At 38.0% G+C, this 10428-nt stretch overlaps 1 protein-coding gene across 1 annotated transcript; it reads right to left on the bottom strand.

Moving 5' to 3' along the window:
* Window positions 1-987: 987 nt before the first annotated feature.
* On the bottom strand, window positions 988-1554 carry LOC111018269 (uncharacterized). The gene has a single exon (XM_022294295.2). It carries the CDS (start codon window positions 1552-1554, stop codon window positions 988-990), a length of 567 nt encoding a protein of 188 aa, XP_022149987.2.
* Window positions 1555-10428: the final 8874 nt, after the last annotated feature.

Here is a 10428-nt window from a genome sequence, read left to right as displayed (position 1 = left end):
AAGAGAAAAGTGATCTGTGAAGAGGATAAATTCCTGACTTAATAAGTAGTGTTCCCTTTATTTTAGGGTTCTAACAAGGGCATACAACTCTTGCTCATATGTGCTCCAAGTTTGACGAGAGACGCTAAGTTTTTCGTTGAAATACTCAATAGGGTGTTGGTTTTGGGATAGGACAACACCAATTCCAATGCCAGATGACCTCAAATGGTAGGGTGAAGTTAGGGAGGCGTAATACAGGGTTTTGGGGGAGCTTAGTTTTTAAAGTTTCAAAGTTATCCTATTGTTTTTGTCCCCAATGGAAATTTCCTTTTCTTAGGCAGTCAGTTAAAGGTCTAGCTATAGTACTAAAATCCTTTATGAATACTCTATAGAAATAAGCTATTCCTAAGAAACACTAGACTGCTTTAATAGTTCGAGGTTGAGGCCACTCTAAAATAGCTTGAATCTTAGAAGGATCCATTCGCACACCGACATTACTAACAAAAAATCCTAGGAATGATATCTCATTAGTTAAAAAGATACATTTTTAAAGATTTATTACTAGTTTATTTATGTGTAGTGTTGTGAACAAGGTATGCAGATGTGTGAGGTGTTCCTCTCGAGTCCTACTATAGATTAAAATATCATCGAAGTAGACAACAATAAATTTATTTAGGAAGGGAAGCAAAACTTGGATCATTAACCTCATGAAGGTACTGGGTGCGTTTGATAAACAGAATGACATGACAAGCCATTCAAATAAGCCTTCGTTTGTTTTGAAGGCTGTTTTGCACTCGTCTCCTGGACGGATTCGTATTTGGTGGTATCCACTTCGAAGGCCAGTTTTGGAGAAAACAGCTGCGCCACTGAGTTGATCTAGAAGTTCTCCAATCCGTGGTATAGGAAATCGATATTTCACTATAATTTTATGGATAGCTCTGCTATCAACACACATCCTCCATGACCCGTCTTTCTTAGGGGTTAGGAGTGTTGGAATTTTATAAGGGCTCAAACTTGGCTGGATATCCCTTTTTGCCGTAACTCAGTGATGTGATCATGTAGGATCTTGTATTCCGTGGGGCTCATCTTGTAGTGTGGCAAATTGGGTAATGTAGCTCCGGGTAACAGATCAATACGATGTTGTATATCTCTTAAAGGTGGGAGAGAGTCTTGCTGGTTAAGGAGCTCAGGAAATGTATCCAGAAATGTTTGAACATTCGGATGAACTTCTGGAGTTTGTATTCCCTCTCCAGATGTAAAATCTTTGATTACCAAAGCTAGCAGGTGCTCAGATCGGTGCAGAAGGAAGTGTTTGCCACTACACACATGAAACAAATGACCTTTAGCCGCAGTTGTTGCCTCTTGTTGACTCTGTAAAGGTAATAGAACAACGGTTTTCCCCATCCACGAAAATTCGTAGGTGTTTTCGCTGCCTTTGTGTAGAGCCTGAGTATCATATTGCCATGGTCTTCCCAAGAAAATGTGGCATACATCCATATCAATAACAACGCAAGTTATTTGATCCTTGTAACTAGTTCCGATGGAAAGAGGAACAATACAGATAGTATTAACCATCACTTTGCCACCCTTTTTGATCCAGCTAACCTTGTAAGGCGACGGATGTAGGGACACTTTCAGGTTGAAGGGTGTGACTAGTTTATTGAAAATCACGTTTTCTGTACTGCCATTGTCGATGATGATGTTGCATATTTTCCCATTGACCGTACATCTGGTTCGGAATAGGAAATGTCGCTGGGGAAGCAAATTAGTTTTGGTCAACAAGATTCGTTCTAGCATACATGTTACCTGTTCACCTTGATCGGGTTCAACATAGGTAATGTCATTATCGGACTCTTGGAGAAAATATTGTTCATTGTCTTAAGCATCTTCCACTAAATTTAATGTCTCCCGTTGTGGGCATTCATTGGAAAGATGGCTTACCTGCCCGCACTGAAAGTATTTACCCATAGTAGGTCTAGTATATGTATTTGTTGGTCTTTTAACTGGTTGTTCTGCTGGTAGAGCGTCAGCACCACCTTTGTTCTTGGAACCCGAAGAAGTAACCTGTGTAGAGGATAGATTAGGGGAAATAAATTCTTTCTTGGTCGGGACATCACCTGCGTTCCGTCGCTGGTATTGGTATTTAAATTTGGTGGCTTGTTGATTCTCGTTGGTCACTACTATGGCAATTAGTCTTTTATTTTGTTTTAACTAGGTTTGAAATCAAATAATAAAAGACTAAATTTAAAATATTGCCTATAAGGGAACCCTGTCTAAGGAAGGTTCTGTCTAGGTTGAGGTATTTAAGCTAACTGTAAGGGAACACCTCTATCTGGGAACCGACCTAGGGGTTGAATTAGTCAATATTTTATATACATCCAATAATGTCATTAGCTTATTAAAACGTTTGATAAACTAAAACATTAATGTGCAACTTCAAATATAAATTGTTATATTAGGCCAACTAAAAATTGACTTTGATAATTTCACTTGGCCGAAATTTACCTAAGTAACATACCCTAGTCATAGAATCCTAAGTGCAAGCAAGAGAGAATATGTAATATACCACGTATATTTCTTATATATAAGGTATATATAACGAGTGTTCTAAATTATCGATCGACATGTCGGTGTGTCGACGACTTCGACATCGACACATGGAGGGAAAATCGTTTTTCCCTCCGTATTGACGATATATTAAAATATCACCGAAATGTCGCGAAAATATCGACATCTCGGCGATATTTACGAATATCGTAAAAAAAATTAATTAAACAGCCGAGTCCATAGAAAAAGTCCCAGCCCATACTCACATTGCCAGATTGAACGAAAATAGGAAGAAGGGGTGCGGGTTTTGTAGGCCCCCTCCGTCCCTTTTTGATGTGGGGTTGGGACTGGAGGGGATTCCATTTTGCTTTTTTTCCCTCTTTTCTTTTATTTTATAATATTAATATTATGGATTCCCTTTTGGTTTTTTTTCCCTTTTATTTTCTATTTCTAATTCTAATATTACTATTAATATTAATATTATTTAAATTTATTTATTTATTTCAATTTTCACTATTAACCTATTTTTATTCAAATTGAATTTCTTTTTTCAAAATTTCCTTTCAAATTCATAATTCCATTGAATATAATCATCATATGTACATGTGTGTATATATATCAATATTTCATATCTTGTTCAGTTATGTAATAAAACATTAGATCTGGTTATAAATTATTAATTATCAATAAAACACAATTAAGCAACATTGAACTTCAATTTACTAATTTAAATTATTTTCATCATTCTTCATTATCTTATTCCGACATTTCTATCAACATCGACATTTTCATAAGTAAGTTACTCATATTTTTACATATGACGGTTAGAAGAGCTTAATTAAACTACAATTAAAGTATTATTTACTAATTAAAACAATTTTTATTATTTTTCACAATTTCCGTGATTTTTCCCAAATATCCATCAACATCGACAGGTCTGTAAAATCGGGACCTGGACATTTCTATCGACATCGACATTTTGAACCTTGTATATAACATATTTTTTCTTTCACGTTTCTCTTTGATGTTCACACTGTGAGTTCGATGCTCGGCCTCGTGTCTACCTGGGCGCGGCCTTCCTACGGAAAGTGTTTGCATGATTCAATATCAAGGTGAATGGAGATAGTATTCATGGTAAGTAGGAGAAGGACGTGTGATAATGCATCCTACAGTCTCCACCATTAGTTTGCATATGAGATTTCATACATGACCTGCGTGTCGTCTTGAAGCGATCATTCCTACAGAGGGTCCATTGTATGGAACCGAAACCAAGGCAAACTCCAGAAATGGTTAAGTGTTTCTTGGGTCTTGCTCCAATATTTTCCTTCCCTACGGCGGGTTTATTAGAGCGGATCTCTGAGGTCTGGAAATGGTGGGTTACATTTACAAGGAATTGTTAAGATAGTTAGCAATTTTTTGACCAAATAAACAGTGACTAAAGAATATAGGAATTAAGAGTTATTCTGGTGTAAGATTTAGTTGAGAACGTCTCAATTCAATAAAGGAGTAGTCGTCTGCCCTACAGTGGCTGTTGCTCTAAATCATTGAAGCATCGTTGCAAAAGAATTTTGTTAGGGTGTTTGATTGCTTTTGCTAAAATTTGATTGAGATTAAAGGATAATGCATGAAACTAATATATTGTTTTTATTTTCAGCATGTCAACTTCCATTATTATTTTGCTAGCCGTTGAAAAGCTTAACGACGAGAACTACAAGCAATAGAAATCAAACCTAAACACTATACTTGTGATATATGATCTTAAGTTCGTCTTGCAAGAGGATTGTCCTCAAGCTCCTGTGCCTAATGCCACCGTGGTGGTGCGAAATTCCTATGACCGGTGGATCAAGGCCCATGACAAGGCCAAGGTTTACATCTTGGCAAGCATATCTGATGTGCTTGCTAAGAAGCACGAGGACATGGTCATCGCCAAGGAGATCATGGACTCGTTACAGAGTATGTTTGGATAACTGTCCTCACAGGCTTCACATGAAGCCCTTAAGTTTGTCTATAACTCCCGCTTGAAGGAGGACTCATCTGCGAGAACATGTTCTCAACCTGATGGTCCACTTTAATGTGGTGGAGTCAAACGAGGCCGTCATAGACGAGTAGAGTTAAGTCAGCTTCATTCTGGAATCTCTTCCGAAGAGTATCCTACAATTCCGCAGCAATGCAATTATGAATAAGTTGGAGTACACTCTTACCCCGCTTTTAAATGAGCTGCAGACCTACCAGTCTCTTATTTAAAAATAAGGGACAGGAAGGGGAGACAACGTTGCCACCTTAAGAAGGTTCCATCGAGGTTCGACCTTTAGAACTAAGTCGGCACCTTTATGTTCTGGAAGTAAGACTTTTAAGAAGAAGAAAGTTGTTGGTAAGGGGCCCAAACATGACACTGCAGCTGTCGTTGCCAAGAAAGGCGAGGCCAAGGTTGCAGACAAAGGAAAATGTTTTCACTGCAACATCGACGGGCATTGGAATCGCAATTGTCCCAAATACCTGGTCGAGATAAAGAAAGGCAACAAAGGTAAATATGATATACTTGTTTTGGAAACTTGTTTAGTGGAAAATGATTATTCCGCTTGGATACTTGATTTAGGAGCCACTGACCATGTTTGTTCTTCATTTCAGGGAATTAGTTCCTAGAGGCAGCTCGAAGCTGAAGAGATGACTCTCAAGGTCGGAACGGGAGAAGTTGTCTCAACTGTGGCAGTAGAGGAGCTTAAGTTGTTTTTAGACAAGAAATCATATATTTCATTAGATAATGTATATGTTTTTCATAAAATTAAGTGGAACTTGATTTCAATTTCTTGTCTATTAGAACAATTGTACTTTGTTTTTTTTTCAATGAATGAAGTGTTCGTTTCGAAAAGTGGTGTTAACATTTGTTCTGCCAAGTTAGAAAACAACTTGTATGTGCTAAGACCAACCGTAACTAAAGCAGTTTTAAATACTGAGTTGTTCAAGAATGCTAAAACTCAAACAACAAGGCAAAAAGTATCTCCCATATAAAATACCTATCTTTGGCACTTAATATTGGGTCACATTAATCTCAATAGGATTGGGAGGTTGGTTAAGAATGACCTTCTAAGCAAGTTAGAAGATGGCTCTTTACCAGCATGTGAATCTTGTCTTAAAGGCAGGATGACTAAAAGACCTTTTACTGGAAAAGGTTACAGAGCCAAAGAGCCCTTAGAAACCTTTGTGGTCCAATGAATGTTAAAGCTCGAGGAGGGTATGAATACTTCATCTCTTTTGTAGATGATTATTCAAGGTGTGATTATCTATACCTAATGCAACATAAGTCTAAAGCAGTTGAAAAGTTCAAGAAGTACAAGACTGAAGTTGAAAATCAATTAGGTAAAACCATTAAAAAACTTTTATCTGATTGGGGTGGAGAGTATATGGACCTGAGATTTCAGGAATATATGATAGAACACGGAATCACGTCACAACTCTCAGCCCCTGGTACACCTCAACAAAATGGTGGTTCATAAAGGAGAAATAGAACTCTGTTAAACATGGTTCGATCAATTATGAGCTATGCTTAGTTGCCTAAATCGTTTTAGGGTTACATAGTGGAGACTGCGATTTATATTTTGAACGTAGTTCCATCAAATAGTGTTTCTGAAACGCCCTTTGAACTATGGAACGGTCGTAAAGCTAGTTTACGTCACTTTCGCATTTGAGGATGTCTAGCACCATGCTCGTAACTAACCAAAAGAATCTGGAACCTCGTTCAAAAGTATGCCTAAAGAGATGAGAGGTGGTATTTTCTTCGATCCTCAAGAAAACAAAGTGTTTGTATCGACAAACTCCACTTTCTTAGAAGAAGACCGCGTTCGAGATCATAAACCACGAAGTAAGGTAGTGATGAACGAGATTTCCGAAGAGGCTACAAACACGTCAACCAGAGTTGTTGATCAAGCTAGCACTTTAACAAGAGTTGTTAATGAAGCCAACACATCACGTCAGTCACTTTCACCTCAAGAGTTGAGGGTGACTCGACGTAGTGGGAGGATTTTGTCGCAAGCCAACTTCTACGTGGGTTTAATTGAAACCCAAGTTGTCATACCCGATGATCGCGTCGAGGAGCTATTAACCTATAAATAGGTAATGGAAGATGTGGATAGGGACAAATAGGTCAAAGCCATGGAATTGGAAATAGAGTCTATGTACTTCAATTATGTTTCAGAACGCGTAGATCAACCCGAAGGGGTAAAACCCATAGGGTGTAAATGAATCTATAAGATAAAACGAGATGCTGAAGGAAATGTACAAACCTATAAGGTGAGGCTTGTGGTGAAAGGCTACACACAAAGGGAAATGGTGAACTATGAAAAAACGTTCTCCCCTGTATCTATGCTCAAGTCCATAAGAATACTCTTTTCTATTGCCACATATTCTGACTATAACATTTGGCAAATGGACGTCAAGACTGCCTTTCTGAATGACAATTTTGAAGAAAATATTTATATATCTCAACCCAAAGGGTTCATAGCACAAGGTCAAGAGGAAAAGGTTTGCAGGGTTAAACGGTCTATATATGGATTGAAACAAGCATCTCGATCTTGGAACATAAGGTTTGATACTGCAATTAAATCTTATGGGTTTTACCAAAATGTTTATGAACCTTGTGTATACAAGAAGATCATCAACAACACAATAACCTTCTCAGTATTGTATGTTGATGATATCCTACTCATTGGGAATGATGTAGGATACCTCACTGACATAGAGAAGTGGCTAGCTACTGAGTTCCAACTGAAAGATTTAGGGGAAGCTCAGTATGTTCTTGGCATCCAAATTCTAAGGGATCGCAAGAACAAAACACTAGCCGTGTTGGGTGTATTGCCATAAACTCGTAGTTTGTAACTATGTAAAAAACAAATTTATATTCAATAAAGTTTGGTTCTTCAATTTGTTGTTGAATTTATAGCATTGCACTATCCTAAACCAATAAACTAAACATCCAAGGTTATTATCATGTAACTGGAGCAGTATATATATTGGGTATATATTTAAAGTGGATAACATCCCTGGAATAACCTAAAGGGCTTATAGTATATGGATAAGAGTGGGTACCTTATCTTGGCAACACTATGGATACGGCCTAGTTTGTAAATGTTACAAACAACCTGATCTAGGTCGTTCGTGTGGAAACATGCGACTGGGGGTACCATGCGACTGGGGCTGCCTACATACCCTTTTAAAAAAAATGGATCAAGTTATAACGTAGTTCATTTACAATTTTTTTTTGGCCATTCACCTTTTAAACTCATATGGGCTAGGAGTACCATGCAGTTTAGGCTCTTGCGATAAGGAGCGTTACATTTCAAATATCATGATTTTGAACATATCCTTCATTTATAGGATTGGTTGAAATGACAAGACTTTGCTTCACCTTCAAGCATCCTTCTGTATTTATGATAAGAGATAATTTTCTCTTCATACGTGAAGGAACAAGGTTGTGAATCTTTTCGCAATCAAAATTTTCCGTCTACAAAATCTTCAGCTTTCATTTGTTTCGATCATTTGCCCCCACTTTACGATGATCAAAAGTATACTTTGAAGCTTGATTTTTCCTTGACGTGGAGACACTTAAGCTTCAGAAGACTGAAAGTTGAGTCAAACATTCATTTTCTTCTTTCATCGCGGCCATACTCATCCTTTGGAAGACTGAAGCTCAAGTAGTTGAAGGCTTGATGCGATCAAAGACAGAAGTCTTTTGTTTGATTTTTCTTAAATCGTCGACTTCTTCCACATTTATGTAATGTGTATTTACAAGTTCTTCCTCCTTTTGACTGCATGTACTTATCGTTACCGCAGTATGATTTGCTTGAGCTAATTCATCAAGGACTAGCTCGATTTTTCCTTCTTGAGCTAATTTTAGAATTAGTTCCTTTAAGACGAAGCATTTCTCCACTTGATGGCCAACAACTCTATGATATTTGTAGTAGTTGGGATCATTTACTTTTCCTATCTCTTCTGGTCGTTTGCATTCAGGGAGTTCGATCAGTTACATTTTTAGTAGTTGTTCTAACATGTCAGAGATGTCAGAATCAGGAAAAGGATAAACTTTTTCTTGTCTTTCCTTTAGAGTTAGACGATGCCTTTCATTTTCTTGTCGTTTTTCAACCTTCTTATCATTTCTTTTTGAACAAGACTTGAGATAGGTTGTGTTGATAACCATTGATTCTTCTGAAGTCGTCTCGGCATTCTTGCTTACTCTCTTTATGTCAGGGACTAAAAGATCTTTATCTCTTTGACTAGCAATACTTAGCTCCATGTCGTGGGCGTGAGTTGCTAATTCTTCAATCGTGCTGGGTTTTATACCTTGGAGAATGTAGAGAAGTCCCCAATACATGCCCTGGGTGAACATTTCTACTACAAACACTTCAGTCAATCAGTCTTTGCAGTCGAGACTCAAAGCTCTCCACCTGTTAATATAGTCAACAACAAGTTCACCTTGTCTTTGCTTGGTGTTCGTGAGTTCCATCATGCTCACTGTTCGCCTTGTGCTGTAGAAGCGATTTAAGAACTCTCTTTCCAACTGCTCCCAGTCGTTGATGGATTCAGGCTCCAGATCTGTGTACCAGTCAAAAGCATTGTTCTTTAGTGTTCGGACAAATTGTTTGACGAGTAGATCTCCTCAAGTGCCAGCATTTTCACATGTTTCAACGAAATGAGCAATATGTCTCTTAGGATTGCCCTTTCCGTCAAATTGTTGGAACTTTGGAGGTTGATATCCCATAGGCATTATCAAGTTGTCGATCTTCTTGGTGTATGGCTTGAAGTACATGAGGAAGCTTTGATAAGGTCCACCATACTGAGCTTTGATCGAATTTGTGATCATATCTTGGAGCTACCGGACAGACAGTGAAGCAATTACAACAGAGTGTTCTAGTTGTTCTTCTTGCATGATGTTCTTTCTTTTGTCGCTGACTTTCACAATTTGATTTTGGCTTGACTCAGCAACATTCACAACATCTTGAATTTCGATCTGGTTCATAAGGAAATCAATCTTATAGTCCCCCTCTTCGACCATTTTTGTCAGCATGTTAAGTTTCTTCTCCATTTCCACCAACTTTTCTTCCATGGTGGATGAAGCTTCCTTGGATGCCATTACTTTGGTTTGAGAGAAAGAGATGAGAGGTAGAGATGTCCCACCGGGCGTGCCAATTTGTTCGACGAGAAATTCAATAAGAAAAAACTCGAATTAATGAACTTATATTTGTGTTTATATATGTGAGTGTTACAATTTCTAATGTATAATCCTCTGATTAATTCTCTCAAATCTAAACATTAATTCAAGTGCTCGTGTACTTGTTCTTGAATGGTTGATGCCTTCAACTTTTTGCTTGTCGAATGACCTTTAAAGTCTTCGACTTTGAGCTTGTTGAAGACTTTAACTTGTTGATGAAGTTCTTTCGCTTGTAGCTTGATGAAGAGTTTGCGAAGTCTTCAGCTTTGGGCTTATTGAAGAATCTTTGAAATCTTCAGCTTTGCGCTCGTGAAGTTCTTTGGCTTTGTAGCTTGTGGAGTGCTTCGGCTTTGTAGCTTGTTGAAGCTCTTCGGCTTTGCAGCTTGTGAAGTGCTTTGGCTTTGCAGCTTGTTGAGGTTCTTCGGCTTTGCAGCTTGTTGAAGTTCTTCGACTTTACAGCTTTTGAAGTGCTTCGGCTTTGCAGCATGTTGAAGTTCTTCAGCTTTGTAGCTTGTGAAGTGCTTCGGTTTTTCAGCCCGTGAAGTTCTTTAGTCAATTTGATGAAGACTTTGCAGTTTGATGGAGTCTTCAAGTATTGTTGGTTGGGGAGAGAAGATTCAATGTTCTTGAAGTCTCGTACTCTTCAAGTCTTGGTGTTTCGCTTGACTCTGAATCCAATTCTTCTACCTTCTTCTGACTTC

The sequence above is a fragment of the Momordica charantia genome (assembly GCF_013281855.1).
Source record: "Momordica charantia cultivar OHB3-1 chromosome 6 unlocalized genomic scaffold, Mcharantia_2.0 BLBB01000006.1, whole genome shotgun sequence".
In the NCBI taxonomy this organism is placed as follows: Eukaryota; Viridiplantae; Streptophyta; class Magnoliopsida; order Cucurbitales; family Cucurbitaceae; genus Momordica; species Momordica charantia.
Note: the sequence above shows the minus strand (reverse complement) of the source record. Positions and strands in the feature narration are given on the sequence as shown.